Here is an 18,763-nt window from a genome sequence, read left to right as displayed (position 1 = left end):
GGATCTGAGGGGCCTTCCTGGTTCATAGAATAAAAACATTTCTGAAATATACTCTGGCGCAAGCCCATGTAGCGCTTTATAAACTAATAAAAGAACTTTAAAATCAACACGAAAACTAACAGGTAGCCAGTGTAAGGTTTTTAAAATGGGCCTAATGTGTGCTCTCCTTCTGGTCTGAGTCAGAAGTCGTGCTGCAGCGTTTTGAACCAGTTGCAGCTTGTTGATGGTATTCTTGGGCAGACCAGTAAGAAGAGCATTACAGTAGTCTATCCTGCTAGTTATAAAGGCGTGCATTAGTCTCTCCGTGTTGCCCAGAGAGAGAAACGGCCTCACCTTAGAAATATTTTTTAAATGATAAAATGCTGTTTTTGTGACACAGCGTACGTGTGATTTGAAATTAAAATCTGAGTCAAATATGACTCCTAGGTTTCTTGCCTCTTTGCTCGGGTTTACTCCATATGTATTTAGTTTAGAGGCCAGTTTCTCTCTCTGGGCTTTTGAACCGACGATCAGTACTTCAGTCTTTTCCTGGTTTAGCTGTAAAAAATTCTGCGACATCCAGGCCTTAATATCTAAAATACAGTTAAAAAGTGAGTCAATCGGCCCAGTGTCATCAGGAGACACGGCCACATAGAGCTGTGTGTCATCAGCATGAATATGGAAAGAGATGCCGTGTCTCCTGATGACACTGCCCAGGGGTAACATGTATAAATTAAAAAGTAATGGTCCTAAAATCGACCCTTGTGGTACTCCATAGGTAGCCTCATAGTGTTTGGAGACATTATTATCTATTGAGATGAAGAATTTTCTTCCACAAAGATATGAAGTGAACCACTTTAAAACAGTTTCAGCTAGGCCAACACGCTTGCTTAATCTATCTAAAAGAATTTGATGATCAATAGTATCAAAGGCAGCACTCAGGTCAAGTAGTACCAGAACCGAGGGTTTATTCTTGTCAAGGTTTGTTCTGGCTTCATTTCACCACCTCAAACCCTGCGTCGCCAGTTCCCCGTGTCTTAAAGGGATTGTGACATGAAAAACAAATTTTTCTTGATTTTTTGTGTTTTGTTGGGTGTCTTGACATCAATTACACCCAAAAAACAACAAACTTTTAACATTCAGTGTATTGTGTGCTTTCTGGGATTTTCCGCATAACTATGCAAAAACGGCGCATGTGGTTTGGTGGCGGATCGTTACGTAACGATCCGCTAAATCACCGCCCCCTCCACCCAGCTCCCTGTCTCCTCTCCTCTCCAGCGCACCATAAAGGCTGATTTATGGTTCCGCGTTACACCGACGCAGAGCCTACGGCGTAGGGTTACGCGGCGACGCGCACCATACGCTGAACCCTACGGCGTAGGCTCTGCGTCGATTTAACGCGGACCCATAAATGAGGCTTAACACGCCTCTTTTGTTCTAATAACCGGAGGAAAACTGCTAAGAAGACCCGCGGCCACTGACTGGACTTAAGATAAGGGGACAGTGCTGCTTGCATGCCTTTATTTTTATGATTGTTTGCTGTGGTTCGCCCTCCTGCTTTTCCGTGCATGCTTCGCCTGTCGCTCCGACGCCGCTGTGAGCGTATGGCTGGAGGAGGAGGAGGAGCGGAGGAGGAGCGGAGCAATGATTGACAGGAAAGGGGGGAAAGGAAGCATTTTTCACGGCGCAAAAAAACACTGTAATAAAAAGCCAGGAAAATATTACTAGAGTGAAGTTTTTCTTGTTACACTCTTTTAGACACATTTGAGGGATGTTGCCCAAGACTTTTAATAGTGTTAAAAGCATGTTAAAAATGATGTCACAATACCTTTAAGTAAATTCTTACGGGAGGGTGAGGGTTGCCGTAAAGATAAGCAGATTTTTCTTTTTAGATCCCAGCCTTTGCGTAGAAGGCGGCTTCCGCATCTTTCAAGCCCTTTTTGTGCGCAAGCAAGCTTTATAGATGAGGCCCGTCTAACTTTTGTTTGTACTTGCCATCAGGTCCATGTGGGAGGAGATGATCATATTCACCTGCGTGTTTGGCAGAAACTCCCATGTCATGAACCAAGCAAAACAACTGACAAACAAAGCAAAACAAAAACAAAAAACAAACAAACCCCAACTTGCAGTCTTATCTGATCAGTTATAGTCTTACTTCATTCAGAAAACAATATCCAATGCAATTCCTGATTAATTTGACATGCTGTACATTTTATGTTTGAAAGTAGTTGTTTACTCCTAAACAGAACTGTTCTGTGCATTAAAACAAAGCTGAACGGACTTTTGTTTTCAAGCTTATGTTAATATAAAGCCATTTAATATCTTCTGAAGTACATACTCATGTCACCAACTACTTTAAAAACCAAACTACAGTTTCAGGATTTCATCAAACATGAGCTCTACCTGGAGAAAGGGGAAGGAATGTAACTTTGTAATAATTTACTCAAAACAGGTTGAGGCTTGTGCAAAATGTATATAAAACAGAAGCCAATCATTTTCATGTATTAAAATCCAATAATGTATTCATATAAGAGCATAGAGGAACATTTTGCAAGTAGTTAGGGTAAATAACAACAGAGCATCTGGGGCAAAATCTCTCAGGAGTGAACATGGGCAGCGGTTCACCAATCTATAAAAACTGCATCTAAAAACTGTGAAAACATTAAGAATAATGTTTCCATGACATACAATTCTGATGGCTTCGAGTATCTCATTATCTAGAGAATGTAATGCCATGGTGTGAGATCGAAAACCAATATCAGCTGGCCATGACATTCTGGTCCTCAGGTGCACTCCATTAAAAATTGTGATAATGTAGTGAAAATGTCTGTAAGGCCTTGCATTTTTCAGCAAGAAAAAGCTAAATCATCAATGAATCCATTTTTAAAAGCATGGCTTTTTAATGGAGGAATTTGGGTGTCAAACTGGCCTTTCATCAAAAGGACACATTTGGTGCATCGTGAGAGGAAAAATATGCCAAGGAAGACCTAGGACTATTGAGCAGCTTGAATCACGTGTCAGGCAAGAACTGGACTCTGGTAACTGGTTTACTCGGGACCCGGATGTATCAGGACTGTTGTTAAAAGAAGAAGCCATGTTACAAAGATATGTTACCGGCATACAATTTGAAATGATCTTATTTTATGTTCTAAAGATGGTTCTGTATTTTTCTTCAGTTTAACCATTAAATATATTAACAGGCTATGAGATTATTGCTGGAAAGGAGACAAGTACAATGTTCATGCTTAAAGATCAATAACTTCCTCCCATGGTAATATTCAGCCAAGACAATATCGTGGTTCCCCCGAACTGTCCAGTTACAAAAAAAGAAAATAAAATCTATTTCCCAACATCTGTGATTCTTAATATACTTAAATATGTATGTAGTCATACAAACAACATGACATGAGGCCTCCTGAGCCGTCCACATCGCGCTCTATGACTCACGTTGGACATTTTTGCGGTGAAGTAATGTGTCAGCTGTCTGAGAGTGGGGGATTGTCCTGGGGAGTGGGTGGAGAGGGAGGTGGGAAAAGAGGACAGAGACGCAGATATTGCATTTCACGTTCTAGAATAAAGCCCATAACTCCCACCCGAGCACCCGATCTATAAATAACCCTCCAGTTGGAGCTCATTTGAAGGGTCAGAACAGCTGAGGAAGAGGACCGTCCCGGGATTCGGCGGGTGCACAGACCGACTGTGCATCTGAATTCACTCTCCAAGCTAGAAACTAAAGGAGATCAACTTTTATTTGATCTTTTTTTTTTAATAGTTTTTTTTTCATTCCTGCCAGAAGCGATGGCCCTGCCTACAAACCCTATAGATGAGCCCAAGGTGTACCAGCAGACTCTGCTCCAGGATGGTCTGTACGACTTGTTGGAGAATGAAAACCTGGTTGACTGTGTGCTGAAGATCAAAGACAAGGAGTTCCCCTGCCATCGACTGGTACTGTGCGCCTGCAGCTCGTACTTCCGCTCCATCTTCCTGTCTGACCTGGATGAGAGCAAAAAGAAAGAAATTGTCCTTGAAGATGTGGAGCCCGGAGTCATGGGGCTGATCCTCAAGTACCTGTACACCTCCAATATCAATGTGACGGAGCAGAATGTCCAGGACATCTTTGCTGTCGCTAACATGTACCAGATCCCCTCCATTTTCACCGTGTGTGTCTCTTTCCTGCAAAAGCGCCTGAGCCTCAGCAACTGCCTGGCGATCTTCAGGCTGGGTCTGATGCTGGACTGCCCCAGGTTGGCCGTCTCTGCCCGGAACTTCGCCTGCGAGCGCTTCCAGCTCATCTCCAGAGACGAGGACTTCCTCCAACTTCATCCGAGTGAGCTGGCAGCTATCTTAACAAACGACAGTCTGAATGTTGAGACGGAGGAGGTGGTGTTTGAGGCTCTGATGGACTGGGTTTCCAAGGATACCGAGAGCAGAGAGAAGGAGCTCCCGAGCTTGCTGGATTGTGTTCGTTTGCGTCTCGTTGATGAGGATTATCTGGAGGAGAAAGTGGAAAAACACAAACTGATATCAACCAATCCAGAGCTGAAGCAGAAACTGGAGCTGATCCGAGACGCTCGCGCCGGGAAAATGCCTGAGGTTAAAAAAGTCAAAAGTAAAACGACTGATGGCGAAGCAGAAAAAGATGGCGAGAGTACAGACAAGGAGGAGGAGGAGGAAGGTCTCCTCCCGGGGATTCTGAATGACAACCTGCGATTTGGGATGTTTGTCAGGGACTTGATACTGATGGTGAACGACGCGGGCGCCGTGGCGTACGACCCGTCGGGGAATGACTGCTTCGTCGCATCACTCTCCACACAGATCCCCAAGAACCACGCCAGCCTGGTCACCAAGGAGAACCAGATCTTCGTGATCGGAGGATTATTCGTTGATGAGCAGAACAAGGACGATCCAATGTCCTCGTACTTCCTGCAGGTGTGAGAACTCAACATTTTTGAGAACAGAAGTAGAGGATGATATACTGTATTATATTAGTGGAATTAGTGGAATATATTATTATATATTAGTGGAAAAAGCTCATGCAATTTATAGAAAATATGGATAAAAAAAAGATCTGAAAACATCTTAAATTGTTTAAATGAAAGAAGAAAATACAAGAATACACAGTTTGGATTAGGTATACTTTCTGAAGATGTAATCTACTTACACGTTGTATTTACATACAGTTCACTACAGGTGGTGGAAAACATAACCTTTTCACAAATGTCTGACCCCTGTGACCCCAGTACGACCCGGTGAGCGCTGACTGGCTCGGGATGCCACCCCTCCCATCGCCCCGCTTCTTGTTTGGACTGGCGGAGGCCGAGAACTCCATCTTCGTGCTGGGGGGGAAGGAGCTGAAGGATCAGGAGTCCACGCTCGATACAGTTTCGGTCTACGACAGAAAGTAAGTGAAGAGTTGCTAGAATTTCTATTTTAAAGTTTGGCAAAGTGAAATTAACTCCTCTGCCGTGGTTTTGGCTGCTCAGGTCATTTAAATGGGGCGAGTCTGAGTCAATTCCTTATCAAGTCTATGGACACGCAACGGTGTCGCACAAAGGGGTCGTGTACGTGATCGGAGGAAAAGGAGACGACAAGTGAGTACATATGGCAGGGAAAATATGAACATGTATGTGTGAAAAGTGACACTTAGTGAAATTAATTTGAAGTTACCAGCTACTGGAAACGTCAGAGATCACCGTGTTACTTTTGTCCAAACAGGAACTGCCTGAAGAAGATGTGTGCTTATGATGCCCGGAGATTTGAGTGGAAGGAGCTTGCACCCATGAAGAATGCACGTTCCTTATTTGGAGCCACTGTTCATAAAAACAAGATATATGTGGCTGCAGGAGTGACGGACAATGGCCTGACAGACTCTGTGGAGGTGTACGACATCGCCACAAACAAGTGAGTTCTTCTGGGGGAAGAAACCAAACCAAATGGGGGTTACATTTATTAAAACTCTGATTGTACTTATCTGTTGTGCAAATCCAAGGAAAATCAAGTCGAACCTAAGACATATTACTGGTTCACTTCATTTCCCGTGTGAACTGCTGCAGAGGAGAAGAGGGATAACTAGAACTTTTTTACATTTTCCTTCATAACTCTTAATTTCAGTTTAGTCAACAACTGCCAGAATTGGGTTGAGACATGTTCAATGGGCTACTAAAATATGAGAGGATTTTGATAAACAAGAAAGAAATGAAGTATGAATGAAAATACATGACTCCCATTTCTGGTTATTTTGACCTTAGATTTAATTGGTCAAGGCTCTGCACTTGAAGCATAGAAATGTTATTAGTAACACCAGTGGTAACCCAAATCCTTCTTTTGCACCAGCCTTCCATCCATGATTAATGATTACAGCAAATGCTGGCGAGCAACAATTATGATATCGTACATTTATTTTCTAACCAAGTTACAACCAGGTTGCAAACATCAATCCTGAAGGTTTAAAAGAGGAAATGTTAGTTGTCCTCTTCAAGAGAATATGCAAGCTAGCAGATTTATTGTGCAACAGTACTTTAAAATAATTACACAAACAACTAATATGGTTACCGGTACCGGTACTCTTAATTTTTATAGTAAATTTAACAAATGACAAAAACATTGGCACCCACAAGTCTGCTCTAAGATGAGATGCTCTCATTTCATTTGTCCTTAAATTTGTTTAACTTAGTTTTGATTGATCTCTTTGCAGATTTTATTTATTCAGGTTCTTATTCTGAAATACTGGTAGTTTTAAAGACCATTTACAATAATGATGCAGATCATAATAGAAGCTATTATTCACTTTAGCTTAATCCCACCTTCATTATTGAAATGTGGCTCAAATGGAAATTCATTAGATGGATTGTTCACAAAAAAATAAAGAATATTTGTTTGCTGATAACGTTGCTGAGGCAGAGGAATGGGAACGAGACAGGGCAGCTGTGGCCGCCATGAGTCCACTCATACAAACCTGCCAGAGCCTCCCATTTGACAACATGTTGAAATGATTAATGTAAAAATGTCTATTAAATTCAAGGAAGCATGCAAAATCCTGCAGCTTTGTGCATTTTCAGAGTTTGAAGTTATAATCCAGCATTTTTGTGATCCTTGTTAAATCTCCCCACATGCTTATTTTCCATTTGATTGAGTTGAAACTTGTTCTTAATATCCATAAACTTAAACAATGATTCGCAAGTAAATCGATTTTGCTGAACCTTTTACAGTTGATTATTTTCTTCCTGAAAGGGAAAATGGCAATTTTCCAAGATAAATATATTAACTAGTCATTACTTTCTTGCAAATGAATGTTACTTTTTTTTGTTTGATATAGTTCCAGGAAAGATGATTTCTCATTCAGATTGTTTACTGCCTAAGATTCAGTAACACTTTAGTTGGAAATTAGGGGAAGGATTTTGTGAATGTGTTTTTGCAACTGGTGATGATGCAGAAAGAATATTTTGATGAAAGTTTCTTAAATTAAGAACCAATTTTCACAATTCTTTTATTTTCAGCTCACCATGAAGATGAGAGATATTGGTAGTGATGAACTTTGAGAGGCTTGTATTAGATACATCTCTGTACGTATTTGTGTTTCTCTTCATGTTGCAGGTGGTCAGACTTTGGGACATTTCCTCAGGAGCGCAGTTCCCTGAATCTTGTGTCTTTGGTCGGTTCCCTTTATGCTGTCGGGGGTTTTGCCATGATGCCTTTGGAGGACAGCGATGAAATGATTCCCAAAGAGATGAACGACATTTGGAGGTGCATCATAACAACTGCCATGCATTCTTTAGTTTTTTAACATTGAACACTTTGTAATTTTGAGGGTTTTTTTCCCTTTAAGAATTATGACTCATTCACCTGTTAAATTGTGTTTGTGAGATCTGCCATGTTTCACTTAATTTCCAGCAGCTGCAATCAAAAATCACATTAAGTATTTGTTCAGCGTAATTGTGGTCAAGTGGCAAAACAAAGTGTTTCTCAGTCAAAGTTTTACCTTTCATAACAAACATCTGTTAACTTTCTTAGGTATAATGAGACGGAGAAGAAGTGGATTGGCGTCCTCAGAGAGATTGAGTACGCTTGTGGGGCCACAATTCTGGGGGTCCGACTGAACACCCTACGGCTGACCAAGATTTGAAACCACTTCCGAACCTTGTTTGTTAATGGAAATCTGTCTGCCCCTCGGCACTGTTTTACACAAGGCCTGGAGCAAAAACAGGGTCACAGCCTGGTTAGCATGCTGTTCATTTGTATTTGACACAATGCTGTACTCTAGATGTTTTTCTAATTCGGGTTATGGCTTCATAAACCCTGACTTCAGTTATTGGACTGGGATAATAGAATCTAACCAGAAGAATTTTCATTTTTGCACTTAATGTAATTAATAAAAAGAAAATTTAAAAAAGGCTGTTATTTTAATATTTTCATTGACTGATATGGAAAATGTATGTAGCTATTTCCCAACAGATGGCGGCAAAGTCATGGTTTAAATCGACAGCTTAAACCTTTAAAGTCATTCTATGTAACATTATTAATTCTGACCACATGGGGGCGTGTCGCTCTGCTGAGCAATGGAAAGTTTTGAAAAGGGGTAAGAAGAGAGTGCAGTCGGGCAGGGTGGTGTGGATAGGGAATCTACCTTGAGTTATCTGTGATAGAAGAGAAGCAGTGAGAGTAAAGAGACCAGTTCTCTGTTTTTTGGAGATGACAACACTGACCAAGATACAGGAAGCACAACGGGAGGTGGCAGAGGGAGTGACAGAGATAAATATGATTAAGAGGTGAAACTGAAATGTTTTGGACACATACAATAAAAAGGGACAATATGAAATACAACAGGATGCTGGAGATGGAGCTGGTGTGCAGGAGAAAATACCAAAGAGGAGGTTTCTGGATGTTGTGAAAGAGCATGTGCATTGGTTGGTGTGGAAGAAGGTGAAGACAATGTAAGATGGGAACAGATGATCAACTGTGACCACCTCTAGAGGGAAAAGTCAAAACAAGAAGCAAATGCACTCCAATGTGTCTTGTAATACCCCTTTTTCCCACTAGAGGTGCATGTCTTTGTACCTTACGCCAGCCGCCTTCTTCTGATGTTCTGCCCCCATGTGGTGAGAAGTGGGATTTATACATAGTGACTTTAAAGCAAACATAAAAAAAACAATACAAAAAGGACAAAAAGAAGAAAAACACATAAACAAGTACATTTGCAATAATATATCTATATTGTTTAATATTGAAATGATTTAATTACGATTTGCCGTGTTACAGACAGTTAACACCAGTCATAATACAATAGAAGACAGAAAATACAGTCTAATGTTATTAGCACCTCTAGACACTACTGTCTTTGCACTGTTTTTTAGTATTTCACTAGAGCTGAATGTGACAACTACTGCATACATGGGCTTTGTACACCAGAGGATATACTGTAGTGTTTACATAAAACGGTAGAGAATCAGCAAATACCAGTACAGATCTTGGTTTCTTTAACAAAGCTGCAGTTTGAATAAGTGTGGGAAATGCATTAATGCATTATAAGGGTATGACTAGTTAAATATGTTGCCTTTGCTTATCATCAAATCTGTTTATCCCAAAAATGTCATTATATATCCTCAAGCAGGTTACAAACGACTCAAAAGTTTTACACTGAAATGATGACTTATTCTATCACTGTTTAGCACTTCCTCTCCGTTTCTTTTGGGCCAATTTTCCAACACATTTCCAGTTTTATTTATATTGAGATGGCTGAGACACTTGAGAGCAGAGCAGTGACAGTTTGTTGAGTAATCAAGAGCGCTGCGTGGCTAGTTTAACACTGGAGCAGCAGCCTTTTTCCAATAGGCTATGGAGCTGAAAAAATAAAATTAAATAAAAATAATCACAACGCTTTAACAGTATGCGCGTGTGACGTTAATGATCCATGTACTGCACTGACATTGTAATATTGTTGCTGTATAAACTCTAGCTACATTAAAGTCAACAAAACTAACAAACAAAGCTAATAACGCTGGTATTAGCCGCTTAGCGCCGCTAAGTGCATATCATTTGATTTAAACACACACCACAATGAAACTAAGGCTTGTATCCTCGTGTGTCTTAACATTTTATCAGCAAATGTGTGTTTTTTTAAATCTTTTTAACTAAGCAGTGGCAAGATAAACATGATGCTCGACAGTTATTTTTACCAATTACATTTAATGATCATTTTGATTCCTGAGCTGGTAAAAATCTATTATTTTATTCATCAGTTGGTTAATTTCTTGAGAAAAATGTATAAAACGATGCTTCTAACAGCACACAATGTCTATGAATGCTTTTGTCTGGTTCAAAACCAAAAGATTTGCTCCGCTATTAAAGAAGATAAACTTATAGATAATAAAACACAAACCCAAATCAAAACAAGCTGTTTTAGTATAGAAAATAGAAATAATTCTTTAAATTTACTTTAATCTTTTTTTTCGTGGAGACAGTACAAACCCCACTGTTCTGTATTGCAAATCTCATTTAGATATTCATAACTATTCGTATTTGTTTTTCAGGTTTGGAAAAAAAAAATACTGGTCTACCTGCAGAGCTGATGAGACGTAACATGAAATATTGCAGGTTCATACAGCTTGAAGTAACATAAATGTCAAAGATTTGCTTTTATCATCGTCATGACTATTTTTCTTCTTTTGATTTAGGGTTGTACATCAAATGCTGGAACACTGTTATTTGTACGACTTCTCACATTTTATATTAATCAATTAATTAACTTTTTTTTTTTTTTTTTTCAATTTTGATGCACCATATAGCAGCTGAAATTTGGGATTTTTAAAAAACATACATACACAAATACACTGAGGAAAAAAAAACAAACAATGCAATATCCTCCTGGAGTGATACTCATCATTTTCCCAGATGGCATTTTTCCCATTACTTAAAAGGTGAAGGCCACAAAATCAAATCTTTTGAGTCTGACTCCTCGGTTTTAGGAGCTAAAGTCAAAACAACACGACCCAACAGGGAAAAAGACTTCAGTTGACAGTCTCTGCTCTAAAATGTCACTTTCAGAGAGCTCATCTCATTCAGCTCCTCTCTCCTCCTTCATGCTGCCCGTGATTTGAAAAACAATCTCGGCAAAATATTTTAAAGGATGTTTCAACTCCAAAATGCGCCTGGAGGAGAGAAGAGGCTTGCCAGAGACGTTTTAAGAGAAAACAGAGAGATGGGTGTATCCCTCCTAAGGGAGGCATGACACATTAGTTCAATGTTGTAGATCAATTTTAAAATAAATCTTTGAGTGTAAAACGCATTTTAATGCTCATCTTCATTGAAACAGAAATGCTTCGTCTAACAAAACCAGGGTTAGACAAAGCAGCTGTGTCTCATGACATATTCAACTGACGTTGATTTTAAATAATAGCTTTGAAGGAAACATGTCTACTTTGATAAATGCTTGTTATTTCACCTTTCTGTTGGATATCTGGGACCAGGACTAACATTAGAGCAGAAAATCTAGGACTCAAACTGGAAAACACGGGAAAAGTTTCAATATATGGCAAACTTCTGTTTGCACCGTCTCAGTGGCATCTCGCCACAGTGTTAATGACAAATAAAACATTATTTAAGGACAAGAACAGGTCCTCATTTGTTTAATCTGATACAGGTCTTAGACTAAAGCCTTCTTTAAGAGAATCTGGCAAATCACAAGTCAACCTGGTTTGAATATAAGACTCGTGCACTGTGCAAAAATTCCTTCCTCAGCTCTCAGCCCTTCTGAACCATAAAACAGAGTCAAACACATCACTACAACAACATTTTGTTCGATTCTTTTCAGCATTTAAGAGATGAAGGAATGCGTAATTGCCAATACAAGTTTTCCAGATGTTTTTCGGAACGGCACAATGTATTATTGCTTCAGCAGTGTGACGGTGTTGTATTCGCTGCTGGATTTAGGGAAGACGAGTTCTCTAAATTATGTAAGACAAAGGATTACCACACATACTCAGCTCTTCGTGGTGGATTTAGACTTCCACGTACAGTCTCTGCACTATACACTGGCATAAAACTAATGATTTAGTTTTATACATTGACATTTTGGCATTCACTCAATTTCCAAATTGTTTCAAATATTTTGTTGTTAAATCAGGAGTCTTAAAAGCTCAATAATCTACTCAGTGTCAGTCACGTCTAATAATCTATATTAAAATGGTAGTTTATAGGCACTTATTTTTAGCCAATTTCAGGGTTCGACCCCTAAGCAGATAAAATAGGAATTCAGTTTTGAAGACTGAAAGAGCCTTTAAACAAAAGAGACATCAACAGCATTTGTTTATAGGATGGATCGCCTGAATTTAAACAATTTCTAACTGTTGCATTAACACATACAGTCATTTCACCAAAAGATTTGCAGCATAGTGCTACGATGTCTACCGTAAAGCCCTTGTGGCTGAACTGGAGTATGTAGTGCTTTTACAATTAATATATTTGTTATTACTCAATTTGGCAATGAACACAATTCCTTTCCATATTCTTCCAACACTGAAGTTAACATATATCACCTACTAAGTGTCTTCAGCTTGACCATACTGGCAACATGTGGAACCAACTACAAACTCTGATCCATTTTGAACAAATAATACGCAAATATTTTTTTTATAGTTTTTAAAGCCACTCAATGTAGCAATTCCACTTCTGACCACATTGGGGCAGTATATCACCAGAAAGTTAATGTGTCGGCCTCTGGCTAAAGACACAATGAAGTGCACGTCTAGTGAAACACTGGGGTATTACAAGACGTGCCGGACAGTCCCCACTCATCAGCATATTATTATCAGTGGCTCTTTTATCAACAAAGCCGGTCTCTTGGCGTGTTTCCACCACCCTATAGGCGTGTTTCCACTACTGGGAGTTCTGGGCAGATTTTTCGGGGCGTATCTCCATTACCATGAACGACCCTGTAAAAATGGCCTTCAGGAACCTTTACGGGGAGAAAAACTGCCCTGTCGTAGGAGAGGTACTCCGGTTAGCCAACAAGAACCTCCTGGCAGAGGCTCTCTGCTGATTGTGATTTCTAAATTACATTCAGCACTCTCACGGGAACATAAATCATGTGACCACAAATCATTTAAGCTTTTGGACCAGAGACATTTTGCTACGAGTACATTTGATGACATTAGAAAACGTTAGAAAAAAGACACGAAAAACGATGGATGAACCAGCAAGTCGGTTCAGGTCTTGTTGGCATATTATGCCAATATAGAGGTCCGCTTTGGGGGGGGGGTTCTTTTAATCTCAATGTGTATGACTGTGGTTTACGTAAAAACAAAAATAAAGTAGCATCCATTGTTTACGTGTTTCTTCTTCTCTTTATGCTTCTGCTGCATTCTTCGTTTTTGTCTTTTTTAATGCTGGTGGCCGTTTGTAAACAGAAAAGATGTGCATTACCGCCACCTCGTGGTCGGATGTGCTATTTTTTAAGTTTCTTGTGAGGCGCTACAGTGTAATGGAGACACGCCAGCTGAAGGGGCTGAGGAGACGGTCTGTTAGAGGTTCCTGTCTGGCAGATTTACCCTGGACTCTGTTTGTGGCAACGCGCCTTATATGACCCCATGTGTTCAGATACAGTATTACTTCAGAGAGTGGCTTTAATGTTTGCTAACCATCTCTGTCAGTGTATTCATGGTACAATTAAAAGCTAGCTGGATTAAACATTTTGTATAAATCTAGAAAAAAGAAAAAGGACATTTTTCAATCATTACTCATCGATTCTACCTATTCAACTTGTAAATGCATGCATGGCCCCATCATTTGCTAGCGTGGCAAACAAATTCAAAGTGCATAAATCAGTAGTACTAACTACTATTTCTCCTCTTTCACCATCAGCTAATAACACTGTCCAAAACACAAAAGCATTCAAATTCATCCATTTATAAGGCAAATACACAAACTAAAACCACAGTATCAGCATTGTCTCTTTGGAAAGTGTTTCTCCAGACGGGGAAAAGGAAAACAAAACAAAACCTGACTATTTTGTTTTTTCTTGAAGTAATATGGGTTTCTCCAGTGACATGTCGAGTGACACTGTGAATGACGATTTACTTTTAAGCGAGGTTTCTCTCTTGTTCAAGTGCAGGGTTGCTGACCAACTGCAGTCTACTGAACTGCCACATAGCAGAGAGATCACTTTAAAGCCCCTCTGCGTAGCTGTAAGATTCCTGACCACATGGGGACAGCATATCACAAAAAAGTTAACGTGTCACAATGAAGTGTGCTACTCCTGAGACACTGCTGTGTTACAGCCCCCACTCATTAGCACGGTATTGGCTGTGGCACTTTTGTCAATGCAGCAGATAGAGATGCCCCCATGTGTTCAGAAGTGGTATTACTACATGGAGTGGCTTTAAAATTTACATCATGTAGTGATTGTTGCAGTGTTTCTGTAGTGCTACATCTGCTTCTTTCAAGACATGTTCATTGTCTATATTTTGCAAATTGATCTCATTTGTTATGATAAAGTTCAGTTTGACTTTCAAAATATGGGCAGTCACCTCTGCTGATCACTGCGAGTGTGTAAATTCAAGCTCCTTTTCACCGAGTAGTTCACCGTCCACTTAGGCTAAACTGGATTTAATCACAGCCAGAATATCCTTCAGCTAAATTACAATCCAACAGCTCTAGACTTTAATTTTAAAGGGCAGTCTCAAACTGGACCCTGTACAAAAACAGCAAATCAAAATACAAAACATGTGTTTGACACATGTGTTTTCATAAAAAATAAAACTAAACTGTACCATTATAAGACAATGTTTGATGCAGGCCCTTAACATTTACCCATGGCAGTTTAAGATACACGTGTATTCGGGGTAGACATAATACAACATAATGGTGCTCAAATTTGCCTTTCAAAATAAAACAACAAACAGCTTATTACATTTACAAAAGCAATCAAACACTTTCAACTTTCCATAGTACCAGCCGAGACACGTGTGGGGGGCACATTCAACTGACTCTTCATGTAAACATAAGAAAAGAAAAAAAAAGAAGATCACAAGGAATAAACACATCTGAACCGTATATACAGGTTAATGCTACAATGCACAAAGACTATACAAAAGGTAAGCGCATCATTAGTGCCCAGAGACAATTATTATGAAACTGACTAACATGTCTGGGAAGATTCCTTATTTGTGTTCATACTTTGAGTTGAAGATGCCACTCGTTTCTGGTTAACGACTGGAAATGACGGGAAAAACAGCTCTGAGTAAAAGGCCCTGCAACTTCATCGACCAACTCCAAGGTGGGGATGCGTTGTTGTTGCCTGTAGTGGAGGATTTTAATCTTTTCAGAGACATATGGAGTGGGAGATTGTCAGACACACTGGTGCAGTTTTTCTACTGCAGGTTATTGCTCAATTCAATTTGACGCTTCCTGATTTCCCAAAACTGATACCATTTTTCCTGCCGGTTTTAAGCTGATGGAATGCGGTGAGAAACTGCAAACAATACTTGCTGCAATCAAATCTAGTGAAGTTGTGCATGCAGAGGGAAAATGATCGTGTATCTGAGCCAGAAAGACAGAGTGGTTGATCTCCATCCATAAACCCCCCTCTACTATGGTCAAAAGCAGTAACCAGAATAACAGGACGCAGAACCAGGAGGCAGTGATGTGCATCCTTCTGATGAGACGGTTGAGGGGTTGTTTCACATCAAAAAGGACCAGTTAAAGTGGACGACATGTGCTCTGAAGTATTTTACTTCACGTTAGGTATGTCCTTCAGTGGATTTGAAAAATGGCTTCGTTTCCCCTCGAAGGAGCTTGAGGGGGTGGCTGTGGACCAGGGGCTTTCCAAGCCTGGACATGGATCTGCGTAAGCAGCAGAAAACCGATATGTATGATTTGACAAAAATGAATTTTTGTGTAAATAAGGGAGCTTTAGAGATGGTATTAGAAGGAGAGTTCTGCCTTTAAACAACGCCAATACTGCCATTTCCAGTCGAGCCGGATCAACAGATCTTTGAGTGGTTTTGAAATTATCATCCAACTCTTAGTGAGAATCCAAATAAACACATTTCTAGAAATGTCCAACCATTTTTTTGAGTGTTTCTGAAGGAGGTTGGATTTCTTTTTCTTTTCCGTATCTACTCTGGTAGGGAATAGATTTTGATTGGTATTATACTGCATTACACTGTAGGTCCAAGACTTTACTTAGCTGCTGAAGATCACCGTTTTCATACAAAAATAAAAACAAAACTAAAACTTTAACTAAAATCACTGTCGTTTAGAAGTGATGTAACAGTAAGAAGCTCTTTAGTGGCAGGCTCTGCAGGGCCAAAAATAATCACTTTCTATACTTTTAAAGACATGTAGCCTTTTAAATATTTTCAACCTTTTTTGCAATATTAGTTCCTTCCTACTTTAAAGAAATCTTCCCGCTCATATACTAGAGTACATTTTCATTTTCAACTTGATTGTTTCTAGACTATGCAACCAAATCAGGTTTAGTTGGAAAACAAGCTGCATGTAACTCGGGTTTACGTACATTATTCTTCACTAAGAAGTGACAGAAACGCCATATCGTCACACAGTGGGATCTGCAGGAGACAAGTGTGCTTGCTTAATGTAAGCAAAAGATGAGAGTCAAACAAATTCATCTCCTGACTTTGGGGAAACTCAAGCGTCACTTCGCTCTGGTCTTTGCATCGCAACTCTTTCTCTCTCTCTCTCACACACACATGCACACCATCACAAACACATCACACTCCATTGCACGGCCAAATCTCCACGCATCGCAATGTCGCCAACGTCCTTAGAAACTGACGCCACAAAATTACACATATAAAAATCGAAGACAGTTAGGAGTACATTTTAAATATCACTGGAGTTAAATGTAAGGTGCAGGAGCGGTTATAAATGCTGTATTACATTTTTCTAACTAGAGCACGTGAGCTAAGAGGATTTGGTTATTGGCGATGTCATATACAAGGACAAGTTCAAAGACAAATCAGCGTTTGGTTATTGCTGGGTCAGACCATAAGCGCTCGCTACATCTTGGCAGAGAACAAAAAATATATATCTTACTCAAATCTCCATTCCTTTTGGGAAAGGGTCAGGAAACTCCTAAATCCACTTGGGAAAGGATGCTACAATCTATGCGTTGTGCAAGACTCTGGAGAGATGTGTGTCGTGTCGGCAAATCTCAAATAAAAACCAGGATTCGTTGAAGAGGATTAACCACCACACTGAACTCGGAGGTTATCTACTGTCTTCAACAGAGTAAAAAAATAACAGTTTCTTGTTGTGGGATCTGTGTACTGTAGGTGATTGTTGTGAGGTCTCCATTCAGCCATTTGTCAGTCCTTTCACCATCTGTGTAAATGTCTCTGAGGTGCATCGCTCTCCCGCTGCCGCTTCTCTGAAAAGCTCAAAGAAAAACAAGGAAACAAAAAAAAAAACAAAGTGCTTTTAATGCTACGGAGATGTGTTAGTTGTTGGAGTTTACCCTACCAGCAGAGAACAACGGAGGCGGCGGGGGTAAGTGCGAGGCCGGGGGCAGCCCCCCCATGGAGTGCAGCAGGGGGAGGGACAGGTGGAGGGAGTGGGGGTTAGAGGCAGCAGCAGGCGTGTGTGCAGACGTGGTCGGGGCCGCGGCGCCCGGCTGGACCTGACCGGAGGAGTCCACGGTGGGGGAGGCCAGAAGCCGGTCCAGGCCGAGGGGGGCGCTGCAGTCGGTGACCAAGGGGTTGCTGACGCGGAAGCATTTCTCCCTGTGAGCCTTGAGCATGTTGGAGAAGCGGAAGCGCTGGCCGCACACCTCGCACGGGTACGGCTTCTCCCCGGTGTGGGTGCGCCGGTGGCGCTTCATGTTGGGTCGGCTGGTGAAGCTCTTCCCACAGATCTCGCAGATGTACGGCTTCTCTCCTGCAAAGAAAAGACAAACTGCTGTTACATGTCTACATTTGTAGCATATCAAATATCTCTATGTGAAAAGGGCTCGCTCGCAGTGGCACACCCACACTGAATTACCACTCAAGACCATCTTTGAGTGCAATGTTTTAATTCATAGCCTGCAGCTTTACTGATTTTATTCCCTTTAAATGCTTTCTGTCAGGATTTCACCCACTTGCAGCAGGCATTTATTTTGCCGCTTAAAGCAACTTGATAGTGAAGGTCGATCAAAAAGGAGAATTTAGCAACAGAATTTTCTCTCAGGAACCGCAAAAGAAAACAAAATCAAAAGTAATAAGTGGACTAAGAATCATCAGCTTCACAAGCATGAACTCCAACGTAAAATAATTTTGCTGCACATCTTGGTTGAACGAAAACAGTTAGAATAGAATAGAATGTCTTTATTGTCATTTGTACAGGTACAACGAAGTTGGATGCAATCTTCTTTAGGGTGGATGGTTTAAAAAATAGATATATTAAAACAAAAAATAAATAATCTCTAAAAGGACACAAACAGGAAGACAACATACAGTATTCACATTTGGCAGGTATTGCACGGTTCGGTCAGTATTGCACATGAAAAAGTCAGGTGATTATTTAACAGTATTGAGTGTAGTTATGGCTCTGGCATAGAAACTGTTCTAGAGTCTGTTTGTGCGTGATTTAAGTGTCCTGAAACGTCTGCCTGATGGCAACAGTTCAAAGAGTGAGTGTCTGGGGTGAGATGGGTCCTTGAGATGAGTTTGCTCACAAGTGTTTACACAGTCTTAACTTTATTTAGCTATTCAATTAAATCAAATGTGATGCTTATATGGTTTATATGTGTCTTTCATTGGATACCAACTATACACATTTTTAAGTCATCAAA

General features: G+C 40.3%; 2 protein-coding genes across 2 annotated transcripts in view; one reads left to right on the top strand and one right to left on the bottom strand.

Annotated features, from left to right (window-relative positions):
• The first annotated feature begins 3,631 nt into the window (after window positions 1-3,631).
• klhl40b (kelch-like family member 40b) lies at window positions 3,632-8,365 on the top strand. Its single transcript, XM_061713001.1, has 6 exons — window positions 3,632-4,908; window positions 5,220-5,380; window positions 5,463-5,570; window positions 5,695-5,880; window positions 7,573-7,722; window positions 7,990-8,365. The coding sequence occupies exons 1-6, from the start codon at window positions 3,778-3,780 to the stop codon at window positions 8,099-8,101; spliced, it is 1,848 nt and encodes a 615-aa protein (XP_061568985.1). The 5' UTR covers window positions 3,632-3,777; the 3' UTR covers window positions 8,102-8,365.
• An 824-nt stretch (window positions 8,366-9,189) lies between these two features.
• The window catches only part of zbtb47b (zinc finger and BTB domain containing 47b), a 38,350-nt gene continuing 28,776 nt past the window's right edge, over window positions 9,190-18,763 (bottom strand). Inside the window, exon 6 of the mRNA XM_061713024.1 lies at window positions 9,190-17,868. Coding sequence (XP_061569008.1) covers window positions 17,432-17,868 — 437 coding nt within the window. The 3' untranslated portion in view covers window positions 9,190-17,431. The remainder of the gene's footprint in view (window positions 17,869-18,763) is intronic.

This window comes from Cololabis saira, chromosome 22, assembly GCF_033807715.1.
Source record: "Cololabis saira isolate AMF1-May2022 chromosome 22, fColSai1.1, whole genome shotgun sequence".
Taxonomy (NCBI): domain Eukaryota; kingdom Metazoa; phylum Chordata; class Actinopteri; order Beloniformes; family Belonidae; genus Cololabis; species Cololabis saira.
This window is presented reverse-complemented; position numbering and strand designations above follow the sequence as displayed.

Excerpts from the sequence above, each read along its gene's own strand:
- klhl40b (XM_061713001.1), top strand. The coding sequence starts at position 3,778 with ATGGCCCTGCCTACAAACCCTATAGATGAGCCCAAGGTGTACCAGCAG. Across the intron at positions 5,381-5,462 it reads GTTTCGGTCTACGACAGAAA|GTCATTTAAATGGGGCGAGT; the intron begins GTAAGTGAAGAG and ends TTGGCTGCTCAG. Across the intron at positions 5,571-5,694 it reads GGAGGAAAAGGAGACGACAA|GAACTGCCTGAAGAAGATGT; the intron begins GTGAGTACATAT and ends TTGTCCAAACAG.